This window comes from Periplaneta americana, chromosome 4 (assembly GCF_040183065.1).
Source record: "Periplaneta americana isolate PAMFEO1 chromosome 4, P.americana_PAMFEO1_priV1, whole genome shotgun sequence".
Classification (NCBI taxonomy): Eukaryota; Metazoa; Arthropoda; class Insecta; order Blattodea; family Blattidae; genus Periplaneta; species Periplaneta americana.
In genome coordinates this window covers 144487482-144513290 of record NC_091120.1, presented here as the reverse complement: position 1 = coordinate 144513290, position 25809 = coordinate 144487482, and the positions used below count along the sequence as shown (strand labels likewise).

Here is a 25809-nt window from a genome sequence, read left to right as displayed (position 1 = left end):
CAGGAACACAATTCCGTGTGTATGTAAAATACACAAAAATATCCAGCTCCTATTAACCAGTACAGAACTAAAAAAAAACAGCAGTAAAAAAGCAGAAGCGTATCTGAAAATGTTAGTCCCTTTTTTATATTTTTCTAGAAAGGGGGTCCATAGCTTTCACCATATTTTCAAAGGGGCCCCTTTTTCCAAAAAAAAGATTAAAAACAACTGTCCTAGTGGAACTGACAATATTTTATCCCTTTATTTCAATATCTTTTTTTCAAATTAGAGTGTTGTATTTATAATATATTTACATTATGTGCACAACTAAATGTTATCATTATGATTTTGCTTTAAGCATTTTCTTGTTTATATTTTTTTCCGTTTTTTTTTTTTTTCAGTAACCAGGGAAATGTCCGGAATAATGCTTTACTTCCCTATAACTTACTTCACTGATGACAGTCTTTTTAAATTTTATATTACTTGCATACACTCATCTCGAACAGCAGAGCGTTCGCGTGCTAAGCGAAGGGTCCCGGGATCGATACCCGGCCCCGGAACAATTTTTCCTTGAAATTATTCAAACCTGCTTTGCAGGGAGCTACTACCTGAAAGCCAGATTTGCATGATTTGCATAGTATCATATGTTTGAGCATGCCTGATGTTGTAATGTGGCTCAATGTTATATTCTCTCCCTATAACAGAGTGCCCGCATACTAAGTGTTTGGCAAGTTTGTCAGTTTGAACAAAAAGAGTCACTTTAAATGTAGTGCTGGTACTTTTCTGTTCTCTTTGTAAATAGCTTCCTTACTGTAGCATAAAATACTTCGATCTTCAGTAATTTCATCCCTATGTAATTATGCTATGTTTAATTTGTACTTCAGTAACTAACTCTTTCTTTGGTCTTAACTTCTATAATAAATTGTCCAGTCTTTATTACACAAGTAATGTTTAGCACTTTGATTTTATTGTAATTGTAAATTTAATATTAAATTATATTTTTGATATTGTAGTTGTAATCCCCTGCTAGAGGGAAAGAGAAAGCTATGGCCTTATCTCTCTCTACCAGGTTAAATAAATATTGTATCAATAGGTCTATCCATGACACAAACCGCAAGCAACCTTACTGCTAGGTTACAATAGGTCTGAGTGCGCGACACTGTCTGTTTGTATGTACAGAAGTTTCCAGCACCATCTTCTGCATTGGGCGATATGCCCGCCATGAGTACGTCTGATCTACAATTTCTGTAGGGAAACACTTAAAGAAATTAAAATTTTTCTTTGTACCATAAAAGACATAATGAACTTGCGTCCAACTGAATAAACGATTTCAGCAAGCTTTTATAATTTCTGGTACTCACAGTCTACATCAATTTGTGCCCTTATCAATAAATGAAATTGGTGTGAAAAGTTTAGTACTGATGAACATTACAGCATCATCTCACAATGGAAGTGCAATAATTACAGTTGGAGTGCAAACTCCAACGTGGCTTGTGTATATGATTCATACTGGTGCAAAAGATTTGCAGAAGCAGTAAATACTGATGAAGGGATATATCTGTTAAATGTATGTGTCCACATGGCCCAGCATTATCATATTATAGGCCTCAAAGTGATACCTGTGAGGTTACTTTTGAGCATTACACTGTGTGAAGGCAATATGCACACAGCAACAGGAAGAACATAACAAGTGACCAAGGAAACAAATTGAACCCATTAATTCCAAATGACAGGAACATTAAGGAAATAAAATGTCAACAAACATTTGTGTGAAAATTATATTACTAAACTTGGACCCGGGGTACAATTATAAATGTCTATTTTTGTTTGTATCAGATATGTAGTGGTTCTAAAAGCTATGTTGCTTCACATTTAGATTTTATTATGATGTATCATGTACAACCTTAGACACAAAAAATGACGGGCCGCCATACAAAGTCCCCTTCGGAAGACTTCAATTGATTCAATGAGAGCTTAGGTTAACACATGAAGAAATTTCTTATGCATGACTCTGCTCTTTTTCTTCTTTGTTTTGTTAGTTGCTTTTATTTGTCTGTTTATAGGTGTTATGAAGATATATGTGTTATAAGGAAGATATATTCAAATAATAAATTAGTGCAAAATAAATATCCTTTCCCTAGTCGTGTAAACCAAGTGCTGTCCAAAATGGACTTAGACAAATTCACACTACAGGAAATCAGTCATTTTTTGTGTCTAAGGCTGTGTAAGTATATACAGTTAAAATACGCGCGCGCGCACACACACACACACACACTCACACACACAGATATATATATTTTACAAATAGCAGCGCATAAACTGAATAAAGTTATACAAGCTTATGAAATGGCAATTTCAACCACAAAAACAAAAATGATGACATTCATAAGCCAAAAACCAGTAAGAAGTAAAATAGTTACTTATAATAAAATCACTGAGCAAACAAAGTCATTTAACTATTTAGGATGTTTACTATCTCATGAGAATGAAAAAAATTACATCTCAAAGTTCCTAAAAATAACAGAACTCATAAATAATATTTTTTAACCTACAAAATTTTCAAGGAGTACCTACTAGAGTAAAATTTATAACACTTTGGCACTTCCAATGTTAATGTATGGCAGTGACATATGGACTCTAGAAACATCTGATAAATCAAGAATTAGAGCGGCTGAAATGAAGTTCATGAGAAAAACTGCGCAATATAGCTATTTTGTTAGATCACAAGGCTAATAAACAAATTTTAAATTACCAGTAACTAAAAGTTACATCAGTGCTGGATTAAATACAAAAATAACTGGTTTGAACACATCCAATGGATGCCACGACATTGTCTCCCAAGAATAATGAAAAATTTCCAACCTTGGGGAACAAGACATTAGGAACGACCATTGAAACAACTACTGATAACGGAGACTGAAACGGATTAACCATTTGGCCCAAATCCATGGAAAGTTTTATAATGATGTGTGTGCGTGTGTGTAAAAGAAAGCAAACAATTATAATTTCACATCAATAGTAATTTCAAAATCTTCAATAACAAACAAACAATTAAATACAAGAATCAAGTACAGTTATTCCATTTCTGCAGCAATTTTTGTTTCTGGAGTGCCTTATAAACCGTGTTTGTGACATATATGCAATTTTTATATTTTCATGAAGCTATAACAAAGAAATGGTGCTACAGGTAAAACAAATATTTTGGTTATGTTCACATCTCAGGTAAGCAAACATGTTCACTTAATACGAAGATGATCTGAGATGGTGGGTGACATTTTGAAAGAATATTGGTTGAAATGACACGGAATGACCCAGTTGAAAACTGGAAGAGACAGTGGTAGGCATTTTAATTAACAGATTTTTTTTTTTCCCCCAGTATTTTAGTTTCTGTCGTAACACTGAAATTTTTAAGTTTTTTTATCCTAATTTCTTTTAGATGTTCTTCCTCCATCATTCGTAATTGATTTTCCAGTACACTTATTCTTTTTTTAAAGGTGTCAGCTACAGCATCACATGAAGGTTTTGGTTTTTGAGGCATCCGACGACGATTCCATTGGTACTGCTTGGAGCTGGCTGGGGTCTTGGAGTGTGCCGCTTCCTTTTCTTGGGAGATATTAGGCAATACCATATCGACTGGTGTCTGTACATTTACTCTCTGTGTGATGTCCTGTTTTACAGTAGCTGATACTGTTGATGCCTGCTCAACTGGTTCCATTTCAGGAGCAGTTGATATTGATGGTATCTCATACTGTGTAGTTACTACTGACACACTACCATCATACAAAACGTCACCCTGATAACTAGTATCAGAGTCAAGGGCATTTTGTAAGGATCTTATAGAATGGCCCATAATTTCTAGTAGTTTAGGGTCAATGTTTGTGGTTTTAATGTTCTTTTTTCCTCCGCCAGTCTTATATGTCTCTACTTTCTCATCTGCAAGGTCTTTGCGTAGACGTCTTTTTAAATTCTCATAGCATACTTTTAGATTTTGTGTAGACCTTTTTGTTACACCTAAAACATAAAGAAACATAAATATGTAAAAACCATGTTAATAATTATGCTGCTATATAGAAAATGTGGGTTAAATGTATTCACAGTCTCTATTAATGTATAATTTTCAACCATAAGTACAGTATACTTCAAACTTTGTAGGGGACCCTGCATAATAAGCTTATTTAATTTTAGAAAGAAAGGAACTTGTGTAATTTTATTTTACTCATCACAGCTTCCAATAACTCCACATTATATTACATGTTCATTATTTACAACGAGGTCAGTACTGGATTTCGTAACTTTTTTTTCTGCAAAACCTCGATTTAAGTGCTATTTTACAAAAAGAATGTGAAATTTTTTTGGAAATATACTCACTATACAGCAAGCCTGGCTTGTCACTTTAGTTTAGGTTTGCTTAGCTTAACTTAGGTTTGGTGTATTTTATTAACAGTTTTGCCAAGTGTCAGGTTTTAAAACTGACCAGCATTTTCTAAAGTTTGTCAGCTTGTCAGTTCATGCCTGTTGTCAGCTTTTGTCACAATTGCTGTGCCAATGTCTATTTTGTATTAATCAGTTTATTTAAGTTTTCAATATACATTTTTATAGAAACGACAAAATGAAACTCAGAACTCTCTCTTCCATTGCATGTTGCAAATTAAACTATGATGGAAAGTGCCCTGAACAAGTGTTTGACAAAAAATATTTTAATAAAGTCAGATGTACCACACTGAAGAGTATAATAAAAATAATTCATAGTAATCTGGCTATATTTGTTGTGTGTTTTACATTTCCAATGCTGAATAATTTGTTATTGTATGCATGGTAATGTAGTTACTTATTTTATCTTATGAAAATAATAATTAATGGTGTCAGCTTATTTTTGTTGTTTTTAACACGAATTTCAGCTTTTTCAGAATTTTAACTTGGCAACCCTGTATTAATAAAAAAAAAAGAGAACATTGTTTAAAAATATGTTTTTTGTGTGTTTTTGTGAAGTAAAAAGTAGTTCAAAATAGTTTAATACTGACCTCACTGTAAATAGGCTATTTACCTATTACATATTATTATGTTCAATTGATGTAAATTATTTAATTTATCAGATAACTGTCATGTTCATTTGTATTAATGTAGACCGCTAGAATTTTTTAAAATTATAATACTACTTGATTATGATATTGAACACTGATATAAATTACAATAAATTTATTGTATTCACTTCTGTCTAATCTTCAATTTCATTTAATCACTCCTTACACTACCCAACAGTTTTCACAGGGAGGTCTAATAATATATCGATGGCTAAAAAGTGATATGTCTCTGCAAGTTTGCAGATGAATAATAAAAATGTTTTTTTTTTGTTGTAAAAATAGACTAATGTTTTACACATGTTTCTGGGGTCTTTACTTGAGGACAAAATATTATTTAGGCCTAACTGTCCAATTTTGTTAACATAATAATAAAGTAGTTATTATATGCCGGTAATAATATAGTAAAACTAAATGACCATTTTGTGGAATGCGAGATTATCACTTATTAGCTATAGATTTGCAGCTTCAAACTATTAGGATCTACATGACGTTTTGGACAATTAGGCTAATGACGCTTGAATTAAGAGAAATTACACGGATACCTTCCTTTCCCTCTTACTCCAAAATTCCAACCTTGTGAACACAAAATAAATGGATAAATTTCAGAACAAGGATACTTTCCTTTCCCTCTTACTCCAAAATTCCAATCTCGTGCACACAAAATAAATTGGCACTAAAAACTTCCTTTTCGTATGCATGATGATGCGTATTCGACATGCACAGACGAATTTTTTTTTTTTTTTTTAAATAATTGTTAGTGAGGTATCCGTATACTAAAATTTCCCAATTATTATCAAAAGTATGAAATAACCACTGTATAAATTATGTGGAATTATGTAAACACGTATAACTCGCCTGGAACAGCGTTGAATTGTGAGGTTAATTCCAACCAGGTAGCCTGCTTTTCTCTTAGAGAACTTCCGTCAGTACTTTTATTCTTTAATATAGATGCCGAATTGCTGACGAGTTCTAAAAGAATTTCCACTTCGAACTGTGAGAAGTTCGGTGCTCCTTTCCCCCCCCCCCCCCAGGAAACTTGTTGTTTTGAAACCTGTGAGGATGTTTGAAACAGTCCGACAAGGCGACAAACAAAAACGAAGCGATAATTGACAGAGTGCGTTCGTTCGCTGTTTTATACGCGGTTACCTAGCGCTCAGATGATTCTTCTCAAGCGAGCGTACCGTCAGCTGACGGTACTAAGTTGATCGAGGGAAAATGTCGGTGCACCCTCCCCACACTGCCGGCTGCGCAGAAGATACGACTGGACCCAAATTGAAGCGATCGCTCGCCGCCATCTTGAGGCGGACGGAAAGCAATGCTGATAGAACCCAATCGTAAAACAAACTAAGATTTATTACTATACAACATAAAAACAACCAAACATGAGCCTAAGAGTAACAAGGATAAAGATAAATATAAATAGTAAAACGTAATTACCTGCATTCTTGTGGTATAACATCAAATAATCAAAGATATTAATCCTGCAACTGTCAGTCAATAATCTTCGTCCTCTTTATGAATTGGGCGTATTTCTATTTACATAATTCATCATATCCGTAGGATGGGCTTCCAGAAATATATTTCAATAACCGAGTGAGAACATTAACTTAATCTTGCACATTTTGTGCATCTTGTGGTCGTGAAAATAGCGGACGAAAAGTAATGCTGATAGAACGCAACCGCAAAAGACACTAAGATTTATTACTACACTATAAAAAACAACCAAATATAAGCTAAAAGAGTAACAAGGATAAAAACAAATATAAACAGTGAAACGTAATCATCTGCATTCCTGTAGTAGTCTACAACAGCAAATAATTGAAGAAACTGGAACTGTCAGTCAGTAATCGTCATCTTTGTGAACAACAAATATTAAGCTGTTATGCTAAAATTGTCAATTAAAAATTCTTGTCTTCATGATTAGGCCTATTCATATTTACACAGTTCATCAAATCTGTACCGATGGAGTGCCTGAAATATTTAATTAATCGAGTTAGGACATTAACTTAATCTTGCACACTGTGTGCATTTTGCTTAGGCCTAATAATAAATATTTCAATAAACAAGGAAATGCATCAACTGTTATTATTAAATCGAATATGTGCAAGAATATCAAAATATTGTAACTAGGCCATATCTAGATAGTATGAAAATACTTAATCAGATTTATTTTGCACTCACCTATTGATTCATAAATAAAATTGATTTCCTTTGCTTCCTCTGTTTCGGTTAAACATACACCATCTCCCAAATCAACATACCCAACAAATTCCTTACCATTCCACTCAATGCACTTTTTAATTGACATCTCATCAAACATGGGAACAACCCATATTTGATGAGAAGAACGCTTAGCACGTTCCTCTAATGCAAGGAAAGCTTCCTGAGTAAAACCAGGATCCCCTCTTACTGTATTGTACCATGTGCGTAAGGTATTGACATGTGGTAAAGAATTATTTAGATTCTGCCTGAGATATTCATATGCAGCTGGTGAATAAAAGTGCATTGTTATGGCAAACTTCTTAAGTATATCAGAATATTCACCCTTCTGTTCACCAGCTGCTCTAGAAATGATATCTAACATCACATCCGAAAAATTATCCTGCATGACTGATAGTGTGTGCTCTGTGGCAAGATTTTTTTCTTTCAATTCTTTTAATGCTATTTTCAATTTGTTGATTGAACCCTCTTGTTTGTGAGTTTTCTTTCTGTATGTGGAATTTAGACATATTAAATTTTCAATTTGTTCATTCTTTCTTTTCAGCTCTTTTTCCATTAATTTACATTTTTTTCTGGGACTAAGAGCATAGTTGTGCTCTGTTACGACCTGATCAGTATTTATTAAAATAGTACCACTGTTACTTTCTTCATTTGTTTCATGTTTGTCTGATTCTAATGATCTCTTTAATATTCTACAGGATGGTTGTTCAATCTGAAATAAATTTTAGAAGTGGTAAGAATTCTGAATGTGGAATACGGGTTCCAACACATAAAACACATTAACTTATGAGCAATTTAATTATGATTTGCAAAATATAGACATGGATCTATGTTATAAGTAACTTTCAGTACCGTACTTCAATATAAGTTACAAATAAATGAACATTAAAAAAAACATTATTTTAAAGGTCAAAAATTTAACTAGGCTATGGCCTTTTAAACTTATTTTGTGATTACCTTTGTGAGATGGGCTGGAAAATTAAAAACTGATGGAACTGCGTCAGATTTCAGTAACTTATTACCATTAGTCTTCCAGAAACAAGATTCTATGAAATGAACTGAACAAAGCCTGTGGTGAATTGATGGTATAAATTTATCGCGTTTAACAGCAGATAACCATTTACTGAGAAGCTCAGGCTTTTGCAAACCTAAAAAGAAAGTTTGCGCTTACTCCTATAAAACATTCTCTTCTATTAACACAATAAATATGTACTAATGTTCTCAGTCATTTTACAATATCCTAATACAATATATGTAACTAACTTACTTGTGAAAAGAAATTTCCGAATCCTTACGTTGATTCGTACAGTTGTATGCAGCACAACTATACACCATGATTCCACTTGCGGAATTTATATAGGAGTACGATGAAAATAAATGATAAAAGAACACTCTTTGTACAGTTGTATGCAGCACAAGAGCACACGATGGTTTCACTCATAACATGATTAAAATACTATATAAACACTATATGTATGGGCCTCAAATGTAGGAAAATAGTAGGCCTACACTGTGATTTCACGTATATCACAGGAGAACGATTCATTTAAACTATATAAACACTATTGATTAAATTAATACGCACTTACTCCTAACACATTCAATAATACTGAATAACCTTCTATGTTATTTCAAATTAAGCGGAATTGTGATGTAAACATATTGTAATCACATGGCTCTCTGCCCCAAGATGGCTATGCGCGAAAGTGTTCAATTTTTGGTCGAGGAACAGCGCTCGTAGTGAGTCTAGGTTAAACTATAAAACGTCTTTGGGTGCACCGCATCTGTAACTTGTTCATTTTCAAGAATTGACCATGTTTCCGTCATTGCTGATAAACGGGCTAGATGATCGAGAATGGTGCACACGGCCATTAGTCTTTTCGGATTAATATCGGATTTATTAGGGAATTTGGTAATTTCCTAGAAGACGGGCAAAATCCAACATGGCTGACGAAAACTACCAAAACGTTCTGCCAACTATGAAGTTCAAATGTCACCAGACATCACAAAATCAAAGATGGAAAATCAAACATATATTCATATTTTTAAAGAAGAACAAGCCCTTCAAAAAATGAAAATATGTTTAATTTTTCATCTTTGATTTTTATACTGTTTGGTGGGATTCGAACTTCATAGTTGGTAGTACTTTTCTGGCAGTTTTCGTCCTCACTTTACCCCCACAAATCACTAAAACACAAAGCAAAACAATAATTTATCACCTCATCAAACAAAATTCAATCCTCATTGACGTCTTCAATGACAACCACTTACTTCACTTCCATTACGACACAGGCTTTAAGGCAATCTAAACTTAAACCATGCAGCCAACAAAGAACTAAACCAACACTTTGTCGTACAGTCAAGTTCACATAAATAACCATGTATTGACACAAAATGAAATTCTCTTTGAACTCTTATTACACCTTAACTTGTACGGAAAATTCAGTAAATAATTTCTTGGAACCATACGAACAGTTTTCTCCTCAACAATCGACACAATTCTTATTCACCAGCGAAAGAATAAACCAAAATCGACACAAAATTTAGTACTCTGTTCTATATTCACACATCTTTCACAGATATCATAAAATGACAAACTTTCAATAACTTTGGCCATCAAACACAATATAACACCACTCACGTCAAACAACCAAGAACAACTTACTGACGTCATTATCCATTCAACATTGACGAAAATTCTAGAACAAATGATGACAATCAAATCGAAGGAAAATCACAAAATGACAAACTTCCAATAGCTTTAGCCATCAAAACAGTATAACACCACTCACGTCAAACAACCAAGAACAACTGACAACGTCATTACCCATTCAAAATTAACAAAAATTCAAAAACAAATGACAACTATAACCAATCAAATTGAAACATCACGGCGACACCTCGTATAAAAACCTAGAACTAACAAATAAAAGTCACTAAAAATCACTAACATTTAACTCTAAAGTAAAAAAAAGTTGGTAATACTTAATACATCCAACCAGGTGCCCGTCTTCTATGAATTTACCGGGAATTTGATTCGTACAAATAAATTGAGCGGTACTACATACCGTGCTACATACTGTTGCACTAAGACCGTGTGGAAAATCTATATTATATCTACTTTCGATTGGAGGTTGATAATAGCGCTACACATGGTCTTTGCAGGCAGCAAAGAGGAGGGAAACTGTTTAGAAATTGAACTGTCTATCTCTTGGAACCATGTGGAAAGTTGAAGTGATCAATGGAGCAGTGTAACACTCTTTGGAACAATTGGAACAGATTATTTCACGAAACTGTTTCGTACTGAAACAGTTTCAATTGTGAAACAGTTTCAAAAAAAATTGTTCCAGCTATTTTTATCCATCTCTACCATGAAGACCTATAAATGCCTAAATGCTATTTTTGTGCCTAAAAAGCGCCTTTTCAGTGTTTTTCGTATATTTAAAATAAAAATACCGATATTAAAAATGCAAATATTGTAACAAAAAAAGATACAAAAATGTTATTTATAATTAAGGGAAAAAAATCTCTTGCAGACAAACACTGGCCTGGCAAGTTCGTTCAAGTTTGGCCTTAGAAGATGAGAGAAGAAGGTTTTACCTAATTTTCTGCAACCAAAGCTCGTTCTGAAAAGTCCGGGATGATAGGTTGTTCAGGTTAGGCAAGAGCTTACAAATTAGTTCTCACGACAAAGTACCCCCGTTATGCGAAATGAAACTGATCAGCAATCTCTTTCACAGATAGAATCTGAGTCTTAAGTTCAGTAGCACTCATTGTCAGCAATTGTACATAAATTCCACTTAAAATGGAATATTTACTAAAATTAAAATTATTAATGTAATCTTCATCTTACGATGTTTGGTGACGTATACACGTCCATTGATGTGACGTGTATACGTCACCAAACATCGTAAGATGAAGATTACATTTGTAAAGTTTCTTTCAACCCATAAGCAGTGCTGACTAGATCAGACGCTATGGACATTACTCTATAATAGAGTCGCCAGTATGAAAGTATAATTCCAAGCGTTTGGCATGAGACGAACTCGATAGCTCAGTGGTAGAGCGCCTGACCGGAGAACAGGAAGTCGCAGGTGCGATTCCCTCTCGAGGGTGTGAAATTTTTCTTGTGACTATAATAGTATTTAAATTCATTAAAATGATTAATTCGTAATTTTACATAAACTTCTAAAAGTCCTAAATTTGATTTCATAAAGTCCTAAATCTCCCTTTTTAGCACCTAGAAATCCGTTCACTAGTCATCTCATACAGCACGGGTTGAAAGATTCGGATTTTTTGCCTCAAATGGGGCGGGTAGGGGGGATTTTTGTTCGTTTTTTGGCGGAAGATCGTTTGTGGCGGTTAGTTCCGAGTATTTGAAACAACGTTTACGAAAACCCAACTTTGTTTAACAAACTGTCCGAAGATAGGTCTGAACCTCATAAGTGACGCCGAGAAGGCATCATTAAGGAGGCAGCTAATCCAGGAGATAATGAGATAGGGTGTCCAATTCAAGATAAAATAATAAAATAGACGTAAAAATGAATAGAAAGTCTGGGACAATAGCTCAAAGCGAAGGGGGAAATCTCATGATTCGTGTTGAATTTAACATGATAAACTAAGGGAACCAAATATAATGAATATAATAATTAATTTGCAATTAATAACAAAAAAATTGAATTAATCAACACATAACAGTTACCTTACTGAACTCCTTTATCTCAGCCGCTCCATACCAAGACAAGAATCCTCATCTGCATTTTCCGTAGTGTTGTCACTTGATGAGTTAGCAATGACTTATCACTAGACCTCGGATTTTAGGTTAAATGCGTATTTTTTCTGTAGGGATAAACTAAAAATAGTTAAATATCTTCACATTTTTAATAAAATATGAACGTCTGAAGGCAATTTCATGGTGCCTAAAAATGCCTGTTTTGCCCATTGAGACCTATTTTTAAGGTTTTTGAGCCCAAAATTGCCTATTTCTATTTGTTACGTGTATATTTTTAAGTTTTCGTGTAGCAGCGAAAGAGAAAGTTTTTGCATGTCATGGGGTGAGTTTCGTTCAAATATCCTGTAATAGTTTGGTTGTAGGAATGAAGAAATTCCTGGAAGGTGCCTGGTTTTTGTTGTAGAAATTAAGAAATTCCTGGAAGGTGTCTGGTTTTGGTTGTAGGAATGAAGAAATTCCTGGAAGGTGTCTGGATTTTGTTGTAGAAATGAAGAAATTCCTGGAAGGTGTCTGGTAGAGTCGGGCAGACTGCCTCATATTATCGCCCGTTCTCGGGACTGTAGTACTGATAAGCAAGCGATATCGCTCGGGCCGTGATCCTATAGGAAGCATTGGCTTATACACTTCCCGGTTCTTTAAATATATATCATGTCGTAGCTCCTATAATACTTAATCAATCGCGCTGTAATTTTTTGGATTGATAGCTCAATGTCTAAGGAAAACATAGGAAAAAAATCGAACTGAAAATATTTTTTTGGAAAGCGAGAAAAAAAAATATTAACTTCGATGGAGATTGATGTGTTCAGAATAGACATTTGCAACTTCACCTTTGTAGGCTGAAAACTTTTTTGTTTTTCACGTCAGATGGGGGGTCAAAGCGAGAGAAATGTTGAGAAAGGATGGGAATTAATTTTAAAAGTGATGGCCACTCAAAATCTTTACTGGTTCTCGAATAACGGCGAGTTAACCAAAGAGCTGTTTGCGAAAGACTCATGACTCAAACGTTTGTTCCGTAAAATTTGTACGGAACCCTTCAACGCATGAAAACCCGTTATTGTACGGATAGTATTAAATGATATTTTAATACAGGTAGTTGAAAATGAGGCTATATAGTCCAAGATGGTTTACACTTTACAGTAATTAGGCCATCTTTTATAGCAACTAAATAAAAAAATAGTTTGTAACACAATGATGTGAAACATGAAAATATTAAAAGCTGGTTCACAATAAACCGGGAACGGAAACGGCAACGAGAACTAGAACGGAAATATTGTTAAAATAAATGTATTTAAATGTAAGCATTCACAATTAACTATTCTGAATGCTCACATTTAAATACTGTAGGCTACTTTATTTTAACGTTATTTCCGTTCTCCTTTCTGTTCCCGGTTTATTGTGAACCAGCCTATACTATAGAAAACTACACTTTCTACTGGTGTGCACGTTATAAAGTATTGTTACAGAACAATCCTTATTGTATTGCAGCCATGTTGCAATATAAAATGACATAGGCCTATATGGTTTACAATAATTATCCTATATGTTATAGGAACGAGAATAACAAATTAAGAATTAATAAGATTTCTAATTCGTTGTACCTAATGGTAACTTACAAGACAATAATAAATAATAACCATCATAATAATCCTGATAATCATAATCTTGGTCATCCTAATGATTACGATAATGATAATGATGATAACAGTGATACTAATAATAATAATAATAATAATAATAATAATAATAATAATAATAATAATAATAATAATATAATAATTAATAACAATTAATAACAATAAGAAGAATAATAATAATCCATCGCTGTAGAGTAACGGTTAGCACACCTGACTGTGAAACGATCGGGTTCCGGTTCGAATCTTGGTTGGGACAAGTTAACACTGGTTCACAATAAACCGGGAACGGAGACGACAACGATAACGGAAATATTCTTAAAATAAATGCATTTAAATGTGAGCATTCACAATTAACTTTCACGTTCCCGTTCCCGGGCTCCGGCAATCTTCTCGTTAATTGTGAATGCTCACATTTAAATGCATTTATTTTAACATTATTTCTCGTTGTCGTTTCCGTTCCCGGTTTATTGTGAATCAGCCTTTACCTGGCTGAGTCTTCTCGCCTCAACCATTAAGAGCATATGCTGGGTAACTTTCGGCGCTGGACCCTGGACTCATTTCACTGGCATTACCATCATCTCATTCAGATGCTAGATAGCGATAGCAGTTGATAAAGCGTCGTAAAGTAACTAATTTAATAATAATAATAATAACCGTTCCCTCTTTTATTCTCTGTTATGATATAGCAAATATAAATGACACTCGGGAGGAAACGCAGAATAAATATGGGGAGAAATGCCTGTTATTATTCGGTCGAGAAGCTTTTGTCATCCACCCTGCTCTCAAAAAACTTGAAAGTTAGAATTTATAAAATAGTTATATTACCGATTGTTCTGTATGGTTGTGAAATTTGGACTCTCACTTTGAGAGAGGAACAGAGCTTAAGGCTGTTCGGGAATAAGATCCTTAGGAAGATATTTGGGGCTAAGAGGGATAGAGAATGGATGAAGTTGCACAACGTAGAACTACACGCATTGTACTCCTCACCTGACATTATTAGGAATATGAAATTCAGAGGTATGAGATGGGCAGAACATCTAGCAGGTATGGGCGAATCCAGAAATGCATATAGAGTGTTAGTTGGATAGTCGGAGGGAAAAGACGTTTGGAGAGGCAGAGACGTAGATGGAAAGATAATATAAAAATGGATATGATGGTAGAGATTGGATTAATCTTGCTCAGGGTAGAGACCGATGGAAGGCTTATGTGAGAGCGGCAATGAACCTCCGAGTTCCTTAAAACGCGTTTGTAAGTAATTATGATCAATTTGTGAAAGGATCTACTCTATTTCGTAATTCTGTCCTTCCCCTTGCAAAAGTGTTTCCATTTCACATTCAGCATTTTATCAGTTGCGAAACAAAAATATCTTTTGTCAGAGTCTTTGGTCCCTTATAATAATATAAATAAGTATTAATTAATTTATTTCGTCCTTACACAGCGCAATAACAACGAAACGTCCAGATGTGAACGCGCAATATAATAATACAGTCGTGTGATATCCATTACTTTAGCGTATACAAAACACTATCGAATGATTAAATATGGAATGTCAACGAAATGCTGATAGCGAGAAAATATATCATAGCTCCAACCATAACTTGTTGTTTTAGATTAGCTTAGGATTAGGTAACGACTGAAAGTGCTGCATTATTTTGCTTCTCCAGAAAGGCAATAAATAGTTCATTAAAATAGTGTGACTTCTGTAAGAATGTCGACAATCATAATGTGCTGTATTATTGCATACCACACTGCTGTGCCTTCTTAAATTACTTTATGAACATTAATACTTCAGAAAGAGTCACGAATTGCAGTGATGAGCGGCAATTAAGCCGGCAGTCAGTGTACGCATTTCATAACGATAAGTCGGCCGTGCGATAACAGGCCGGGACCCGGTATTCCTCGTTCCCGAGAGTGCCAATCTCGAGAATACGATTCTCGGAACTGGCATTATCGGCCAGCTAGTCTCGCCTACTAGAACGAGCGGGAGTAAGAGGCTGTTTGCCCGACTCTACCAGGCAGTGATAGACGCCGGTGGCATGTGGATGAAATATTAGATCCAGATGTGTATTTATTTTATTTTTCTTTAATTTGTTTGTTTATCTTTGTTCTATTTCGGGAAAAAAATTGATCTCCCAAGAGTTTTTTAAATTCTCCTAGTGGAGCCAGAGTTGCGAAATAATTCGTTCCAGTACACAAAATTAAAAAAATGAAGAAAGGTAACATGTATAAAAATTAGTTACGTTAATAAAAAAAAAGTTATCGCCAAGAATCGAACACGGCTCCCTGGGATGGCAATCCAACTCTCTACTGACTACTCCATCGCAGCGTCATGACATTACCAGCGCGACGAGGCACATATAGCTGCTCCGCTTGAAGTCTAGGGAGAGAGCGCACATATAAACGTACTCGTGTAAATATTTTAATGTTCAGTACTAGCTAATGTTTCATTTGCACTGATTTACTGAAGCTTGGTGAAACCGGCCCTTACTGTAAACATTCCTCAAAGAGAAACATAACATGTTATTTTCACAACTTTTTTCTGAACAGCTGTGGTGTTATCCGCCATGTTTAACTGTTTGTTAAATGAGTTAACGGCCTGAAATCCTACATTTAAAGTTAACAAACGGTTAAGAATCTGTTAAGCCAAACTGGTGTTGAACAAATGGAAAAACTGTATTTAACAAACTGTTGAAGGTTTAACAGTCGTTAAGTGTTCTAACAATACTTGGACAAACCGCCATTAGTCTGAGATGAACTTCCGTGTCGGTAGATTCGTGTAATATTCAGCATCATGAAATAATAGTAATACGCGTTACAAGAGCGGTATGTTGACATTTTCATGTTCGAGGAAAAGATTGAAAAAGCGAAACGTAGTTCATCTTTTTTAATTTCCGAGAACATGAAAACAAACATACCGCTTGTGTATCGTACATTATTTTGTGCGAAGATCGTTTATTACATACCTGAAAGACGAATTTCTAATTAGTTGCAATGAAATCTCCATCTTGGTTTCTGTTCAATGACGGCAACTTTGGAAAACAAAAATATATCTATCTTCAACATTGTTCCTATAAAATGTTTTCTGTGTTTACTATACTGCAGTAGGCCGTGATATACGTCTGTCTTTTTTTTTTCCCCTAGTCTATGATGAGTCTGGAATCTTGTTGATTTTTTCACGGCTTCCTTAATGTTACTTGCATTACAAATGCAGTAACTTTTGTGGTGTTGTAGAGTTTACTTAATTTTTGCAAATATTTAAAAACAATAATTAACAGTGCAATTTAGGTGAAATTGCAGTGGTAAGTTTCCAATTTATAATTATTACTATATTGAACGTCTTTAAAAATAATATGTTAAAAGCCTAAAGCAGTAAAATGAATATGACGCTTAAGCGGTAAGAATAGGGAAATTGTTATGTGTGTTACGTTGGGAATACTGAATGTGGTATTTCACACTTACCGCGTATTGGTTTTGTGCGGAAAGCAAGCAAATACGCACGATCTCGCACAAACTCTTTTTCTGATAGCTTATTCTCTCCCCTATCGCCAAGCTCACTTGCCAGGTCTTGCCTCCTCAGCTGTACATAGTACAGTGAAACCTGTCTGAAGCGGCCATCTGAAGTTACCTTGTAAAATGGCCGTTTTATCAGGTGGCCGCTTGATTAAGGTTGCGGTTTTTTATGAATCAGCATGAAAATACTGAATTTCACTGACTTTTTAGGACTGTGCGCGTACAACAATCATGCATATTAATGTCAGCCTCTTCCATTCTTGCAACTAGCCTTTTCAAAACTCGCTTGCGGTACCTCAGTTTAAATGATGGATAATATCTTGATCAAGGCATTGGAGGTGTGATGTATTTGGGGGAAGAAACACCAATTTCACGGATCACATTGCGATTTTGTCGTTTAATCTTAGAATTGAAATCGCATAGCTAATTCTCAAACAATGATGATGTCATCCAAGCTTTATTGTTGGCAGTCCACTTCACCCCCAGTAAGCCCATGTCAATATTTCAAACATCTCGGTTTTAGTGATTTCCCTATCATTAAGAGTAGCCTAGTTATTTTTCTCCTGCAGCATTAAAACAAAAGAGCAGGGTTATTCTGTCTTTTGCCAACTTCCCCCCTTTATACTCTTTTTTCTTGAAACTTAAATTTTGTTAGGGAGGGCCCTGAAGAAAAAACTGTTTCGTCAACATTGTAAATGTCTCTGAGTTGATATTCCGCAAGAATTGAAGGCAGTCTATTTTTTCCATTCTTCAATAACATTGGTTGCAATGTCACCTCCTTCACCAGACACAGAACGAAATGCAATGTTATGCCGTTTTCTAAAGCACTCTAACCACCCATTACTAGCAACAAAATTTCTTACATTGAGTTCTTTGGCAATTTCAAGAGCTTTCTCTTGAATCATAAGCCCACTTAGTGCCAATTTCTTCGCCCTCACACACTTGAACCATTCGTAAACGAAATCATTCACATTGCTAAACACAGATTCTCTCTTCCTCTCATTCTTTTAATATTTCATCTTTATCCTTTATTATACCGTTTATTTGTGTCCTTCCACATTTGAATATTTCTGCAATTTTTCTCGTAGATGTTCCCTTCTCACTTTCTTCAATCATTTTTCGTCTCGCCTCTAAACTTAACACCACTCTACATTTATTGTTAGACATGATTTCTCTCTCAAACTAACTTCACAGTTCCTCTGAATCAACTGAATAAAAAGAAGAAACATTTGTAAAAGCTGGTCCATAGGCTATAGAGAAAGATAGAAAGAGGAGAAAAAAATTCTAATGGTTAACTACCTAAAACATACTGTGACATTTTCTATAGAAAATGTCCGTGTATCAATTCTTAAAAAAACGAGTAAGAATTTATAGCTGTGCAGGGTCGGAGTGGAAAGTGACAAAAGAGTCATAAAACAGTAACCAACTAACCCCAAGATATGGAGGGTGTACTGTTGTACACTTAGCTATTGCTTCCTATCCTCTAACCATCGAAAAAATAGGTCAGACACTATCCGTGAAAAGATTTTTTGTTGGACAGTGACCGTTATAGTCAGGTTCCAATCCAAATAGACCCCGGCCGCTGGCCGGCGCATGAGGTCGCCGCTAAATAAAGAGAGAGTTTGTATTGATCTTATGGAAAATCCAATTGCTTCCAGAGAAAATTGGCCTTTTGGCCAGGTGGCAGTTTCAATGAAGTGACCGTAAAGGCAGGTTTCACTGTATGTCACTACGATTTTGTTTGGAATAGAACTTTTGAGTTTGACACGTCTTGCATTTGAACTTAATATCTGCAAAGTTTCAAAACTACTTGCAATTGAATGTATGAACGTGTAAATACGAACATATGTTCACATGTATTTGGTATATGGATATGTACTTCTTTGGGTTGTTTATTTATACACGCTTTGTGTGTTTTTTTAAGAATCTGTGAGTATACGTACTAGTAGGCCTTTTATAATTACTATTATTGAGTTCCTGTTTCTATTGTATATTGTAGATGACGTATTCATGTAACTTATTTTTTTAGATTTTGATTAATGTTTATGATATTGATGATTGGGGCGGTGATGAATCATGGTGTACTTATCAAATATGGTTACTTATATAATTATGCTGTAAGTGTATGCATATATGCTGGTTTATATACATTTATTACATACTACCTACATACAAGGCGAAAGTGAAATAGTCTTGCAGATTTCCAGAGGGAATAGGTCATGTTGTATGTAACAAAAAACTATAATATCATATTAGTGGAAAGTTCATAGTTTTTTTTTTTCAGAAAAAAAAATGTTTTTCCCAAATGTTTAACAATCTCTTCTTATTCGGTAACTGTTGCGAGTAAGATCGTGATTTTTGCCCATATCGATAGGAAATCTAATAAAGAATAATTTATCCTTCTGGAGTATTTCAATAGCGTTAACGGTTTTCGTATAAATTTAATTTTAAAAACTCCTAAATTCAGACCATTGCACGAAGCGAACGCGTGAAAACGTCTTGGCAGCTTACGCACAGATAGTCGCCGAGTTCGTTGCCCTCTTACATCTGTATACGAGTAGTGTGTTTAGCGACGATATAGCCGGACTGCTGGAACTTCAAACTTAATTTTCTAATAAACCGTGCATTTAATCACAAAACGTAAGATAGGTTTCATATTTTATATTCATTTACGTGTACCCTATCGTCTCTTTCAATCTGCAAAATTATTTCACTTCCACCCTATATAGTAGTTACTTATGCATACATGTAACTTATTGAAAATGGACTTGTGTGTCCATATTTATGTACGTAATGTATTAGATGATGTATGTATGTACGTACCAGTATGTCTGTATGTATGTATGTATGTATGCATATGCAGTTTTGAACCCAACAATGGGAAGGTACTTACTTACTTATTTACTTACTTACTTACTGGCTTTTAAGGAACCCGGAGGTTCATTGCCGCCCTCACATAAGCCCGCCACTGGTCCCTATCCTGAGCAAGATTAATCCAGTCTCTATCATCATACCTCACCTCCCTCAAATCCATTTTAATATTATCTTCCTATCTACGTCTCGGCCTCCCCAAAGATCTTTTTCCCTCCGGCCTCCCAACTAACACTCTATATACATTTCTGGATTCGCCCATACGTGCTACATGCCCTGCCCATCTCAAACGTCTGGATTTAATGTTCCTAATTATGTCAGGTGAAGAATACAATGCGTGCAGTTCTGCGTTGTGTAACTTTCTCCATTCTCCTGTAACTTCATCCCTCTTAGCCCCAAATATTTTCCTAAGCACCTTATTCTCAAACACCCTTAACCTATATTCCTCTCTCAAAGTGAGAGTCCAAGTTTCACAACCATAAAGAACAACCGGTAATATAACTGTTTTATAAATTCTAACTTTCAGATTTTTTGACAGCAGACTGGATGATAAAAGCTTCTCAACCGAATAATAAGAGGCATTTCCCATATTTATTCTGTGTTTAATTTCTTGCCCAGTAACATTTATATGTGTTACTGTTGCTCCCAGATATTTGAATTTCTCCACTTCTTCAAAAGATAAATTTCCAATTTTTATATTTCCATTTCGTACAATATTCTCGTCACGAGACATAATCATATACTTTGTCTTTTCGGGATTTACTTCCAAACCTATTGCTTTACTTGCTTCAAGTAAAATTTCCGTGTTTTCCCTAAACGTTTGTGGATTTTCTCCTAACATATTCACGTCATCCGCATAGACAAGCAGGTGATGTAACCCGTTCAATTCCAAACCCCCTCTGTTATCTTGGACTTTCCTAATGGCATACTCTAGAGCAAAGTTAAAAAGTAAAGGAGATAGTGCATCTCCTTGCTTCAGCTCACAGTGAATTGGAAACGCTTCTGACAGAAACTGACCTATACGAACTGTGCTGTACGTTTCACTGAGACACATTTTAATTAATCGAACTAGTTTCTTGGGAATACGAAATTCCATAAGAATATCATATAAAACTTCTCTCTTAACCGAGTCATTTGCCTTTTTGAAATCTATGAATAACTGATACACTGTACCCTTATACTCCCATTTTTTCTCCATTATCTGTCGAATACAAAATTTCTGGTCAATAGTTGATCTGTTACGCCTAAAACCACACTGATGACCACCGATAATTTCATCTACATATGGAGTTAACCTTCTCAAAAGAATATTGGACAAAATTTTGTACGACGTCAACAAAAGTGATATTCCTCGAAAGTTACTACAGTTAGTCTTGTCCCCCTTCTTAAAGAAAGGTACGATTATGGACTCCTTCCATTGATCTGGAATAAGGTTTTGAAATTTGGGACTTGGAACAATGGAAAGGTAGAGATAATAATTAAGGAACACCCTTTTTCTCTTTTTATGGCACAACAATTTTATTTCATGTATATTCTATAATTTTTGGGACCGGCGTAAGTGGCAACGCTGCTTATTTTGCGGCCCTGTAGAGCAAGAGCCTCGGCGGGGGCGGCGAAGTGGGCGACCTTGGCGGCAGCTACGTAGGGGGTGTCGAAGGGCACTCCAGCGTGAACAGCGGGGATGGCGTAGGCGGCGGCGTAGTGATATGGAGCGGCCACGACGGCGGGGGCGGCGAAGTGGACGGTCTTGGCGGCAGCTACGTAGGGGGTGTCGAGGGGCACTCCAGCGTGAACAGCGGGGATGGCGTAGGCGGCGGCGTAGTGATCTGGAGGGGCCACGACGGCGGGGGCGGCGAAGTGGACTGTCTTGGCGGCAGCTATGTAGGGGGTGTCGAGGGGCACTCCAGCGTGAACAGCGGGGATGGCGTATGCGGCAGGCGTAGTGAGCTGGAGCGGCCACGATGGCGAAGTGGGTGGTCTTGGCTGCAGCTACTTCGGGGGTGTCGAGGGGCACTCCAGCGTGAACAGCAGGGATGGCGTAGGCGGCGTAGTGAGCTGGAGCGACCACGATGGCGAAGTATGTGGTCTTGGCTGCAGCTACTTCGGGGCTGTCGAGGGGCACTCCAGCGTGAACAGCAGGGATGGCGTAGGCGGCGTAGTGAGCTGGAGCGACCACGATGGCGAAGTGGGTGGTCTTGGCTGCAGCTACTTCGGGGGTGTCGAGGGACACTCCAGCGTGAACAGCAGGGATGGCGTAGGCGGCGTAGTGAGCTGGAGCGACCACGATGGCGAAGTGGGTGGTCTTGGCTGCAGCTACTTCGGGGGTGTCGAGGGGCACTCCAGCGTGAAGAGCAGGGATGGCGTAGGCGGCGTAGTGAGCTGGAGCGACCACGATGGCGAAGTGGGTGGTCTTGGCTGCAGCTACTTCGGGGGTGTCGAGGGGCACTCCAGCGTGAACAGCAGGGATGGCGTAGGCGGCGTAGTGAGCTGGAGCGACCACGATGGTGAAGTAGGTGGTCTTGGCTGCAGCTACTTCGGGGGTGTCGAGTAGCACTCCAGCGTGAATAGCGGGGATGGCGTAGGCGGCGTAGTGAGCTGGAGCGACCACGATGGCGAAGTGGGTGGTCTTGGCTGCAGCTACTTCGGGGGTGTCGAGGGGCACTCCAGCGTGAAGAGCAGGGATGGCGTAGGCGGCGTAGTGAGCTGGAGCGACCACGATGGCGAAGTGGGTGGTCTTGGCTGCAGCTACTTCGGGAGTGTCGAGTAGCACTCCAGCGTGAATAGCGGGGATGGCGTAGGCGGCGTAGTGAGCTGGAGCGACCACGATGGTGAAGTAGGTGGTCTTGGCTGCAGCTACTTCGGTGGTGTCGAGGGGCACTCCAGCGTGAACAGCGGGGATGGCGTAGGCGGCGGCATAGGACACGGCACCCAGAGCGGCAAGGCGGGAGACGATAACCTGTACAGAGAACAAACGCGAACGTCAAATCTAGCACCCTGGCACCTGGCCTTCCCGTGTACCAATCCTAGTTGGGGCAGTTTACTTTTCAGCAGAAAGATCGTGAAGATTTGCGGTGTGGTACAGTTTTCTTCAACGTATTATCTTGATATTTTCATTTTACTAAAGCACCGAATAAAAACATCTGCAGTACAAGTACATTGTTAAAGGTACTCTTTAACCCATTATATCCCAACGTATGAAATATACGAGAAATACGTAATTTTGTTTATTCAATTAACAATGTAAATATTGTTTGTTATGAGGGTTTTATCTGTTATTATTATACAAGAATGTTTGAATTTACTACACAGAACGTTTCACCGTTTGTGAAACTGTCTTTTGTCCTTTAGTACAGTAGACAACATCAAGATGTCTATCAATGGAAGCAAAAACGCACCAAGGTAAACAATTTTGGCTTTATTTTATATAATACTGCAATTTTCTTGCTTTCTTATGTAATGATATAAAGAATGATCTTTATTGCTTCTGTAATCCCATTATTGACAGATATCACCATTACATTATTGTAGTAGGACTAGTTGAATTGTTGTGTATGATAAATCATACGTTGGGAATTAACGAGTTTCGTATTGTTTTAGGGTTCTGGAAATCAGGGAAGATTTTTTTTTAAATTTTAGTAGGTTATTTTATGACGCTTTATCAACATTTCCGGTTATTTAGCTTCTGAATGATATGAAGGTGATAATGCCAGTGAAATAAGTCCGGGATCCAGCACCGAAAGTTACCCAGCATTTTGCTCATATTGGGTTGAGGGAAAACCCCGGACAAAACCTCAACCAGGTAACTTTCCCCGACCGGAAATCGATCCCGGGTCACCTGGTTTCACGGCTAGACGCGCTAACCGTTACTCCACAGGTGTGGACACCATTGAAGAGATATTTAGTGTATTAGAAGAATTTGGATGGGAATGATGAAGTAGCGCAAGACATAAGAAAAATATCTCAGAATAACTGGTTCTTGTACAGATAAAGAATATTCACTTTCAGGTCATAACGAAACATAAGGAACAAAAAGCAAAAGTAGTGTACACAAAAGACCTAATAAAGTAAAAGTAGATGAAGTTCAGAGAAAATATACTGAAAAAAATTGGATTCTAATAATAGTACAGTGAAACCTGCCTTTGCGGTCACTTCATTTAAACGGCCACCTGGCCAAAAGGCCAATTTTCTCTGGAACCAATTGGATTTACCATAAGATCAATACAAATTGTCTATTTATTTAGCGGCCACCTCATGCTTCGGCCAGCGGCCGGGGTCTATTTGGATTGGAACCTGACTATAACAGTCACTGTCCAACAAAAATTTTTTTCACGGATACTGTCTGACCTATTTTTTCGATGGTTAGAGGACAGAGAGCAATATCACGAGTACAATAGCTAAGTGAAGTGTACAACAGTACACCCTTCGTATCTTGGGGTTAGTTGGTTACTGTTTTATGACTCTTTTGTCACTTTCCACTCCGACCCTGCACAGATATAAATTCTTACTCGTTTTTAAAGGATTAAAACACCGGACGTTTTCTATCGAAAATGTCACAGTATCTTTTAGGCCAGTAATTAACCATTCGAATTTTTTTTCTCCCCTTTCCATCTTTTTCTATTTGGACCAACTTTTACGAATTTTTCTTCTTTTCATTCAGTTGATTCAGAGGAACTGTGACGTTAGTTTGAGAGAGAAATCATGTCTAACAATAAATCTAGAGTGGTATTAAGTTTAGAGGTGAGACGAAAAATGATTGAAGAAAGTGAGAAGGGAACATCTGCGAAAAAAAATTGCTGAAATATTCAAATGTGGAAGGACACAAATACACTGTATAATCAAGATGAAATATTAAAAGAATGGGAGGAAAATATGCATGGTGGCCAAAAAAAAAAAGAGAGAATCTGTGTTTAGTAATGTGAATGATTTCGTTTACGAATGATTCAAATGTGCGAGGGCGAAGAAATTGAGTTTTGAAAAGGCTAGTTGCAAGAATGGAAGGGGCTGACATTAATATGCACGATTGTTGTACGCGCACAGTACCTACTAAAAAGTCAATGAAATTCAGTACTTTCATGCTGATTCATAAAAAACCGCAACCTTAATCAAGCGGCCACCTGATAAAACGGCCATTTTACGAGGTAACTTCAGATGGCCCTTTAGACAGGTTTCACTGTATTGCAAAAATACATGATTCCATTCCTACATACTGTATATAAGTAGTTTACACAATAAGGCCGCATCTATTGACATATTCAAACATATAATTGATGAAATTGTTGAACACATTGTTAGAGAAAGTGTAAAATATGCATCAAAAAAGGGTTTCATGATCCAGTTGTCCTCAGAAGATGTATACAAATACAAAGCTATTTTGATTTTATCTGGATACTGAAAATTATGCATAGTCGTATGTACCTACTGGTAGAGACTACCTGACACCAACAATGCTCTTGCGAGCAACGCAATGTAAAGATATTCCTTCTATCAGATACATAGAACTTGAACGGTAACAATACCAGAAGACAAAATATATAAGATCCGGCCACTTATTACAAATCTCAATGATAAATTTGGAAGCCTCATTGTCCCACTAGGGAATAAATTCTCTCTGGACGGAGTAATGGAACCTTAGGCCTACTATGGGCATTACTCCATGAAACAATTTATTCGTACAAAGTCCATTAGGTATGGGTACAAGTTGGTATCTTGTTCATCCACGGGTTACCTCGTTAGTTTTCAACCCTAGACTGGTGCAAGTGATAGAGAAGAAATCAAAACACTT

At 36.7% G+C, this 25809-nt stretch overlaps 2 protein-coding genes across 2 annotated transcripts in view; both read right to left on the bottom strand.

Annotated features, from left to right (window-relative positions):
• Positions 1-21511: 21511 nt before the first annotated feature.
• On the bottom strand, positions 21512-25610 carry LOC138698953 (ice-structuring glycoprotein-like). The gene is made up of 2 exons (XM_069825150.1): positions 25581-25610; positions 21512-22983 (listed from the first exon to the last, which is right to left on the bottom strand). Exons 1-2 carry the CDS (start codon positions 25608-25610, stop codon positions 21562-21564), a joined length of 1452 nt encoding a protein of 483 aa, XP_069681251.1. The 3' UTR covers positions 21512-21561.
• LOC138698252 (V-type proton ATPase 16 kDa proteolipid subunit c-like) overlaps positions 22848-25809 on the bottom strand; it is a 65932-nt gene continuing 62970 nt past the window's right edge. Inside the window, exon 5 of the mRNA XM_069824042.1 lies at positions 22848-22983. The gene's annotated coding sequence lies outside the window, so the exon portion shown is untranslated. The remainder of the gene's footprint in view (positions 22984-25809) is intronic.

Excerpts from the sequence above, each read along its gene's own strand:
- LOC138698953 (XM_069825150.1), bottom strand. The coding sequence starts at position 25,610 with ATGAGGCTTCCAAATTTATCATTGAGATTT. Across the intron at positions 22,984-25,580 it reads CAAATTTATCATTGAGATTT|GTTATCGTCTCCCGCCTTGC; the intron begins GTAATAAGTGGC and ends TTCTCTGTACAG.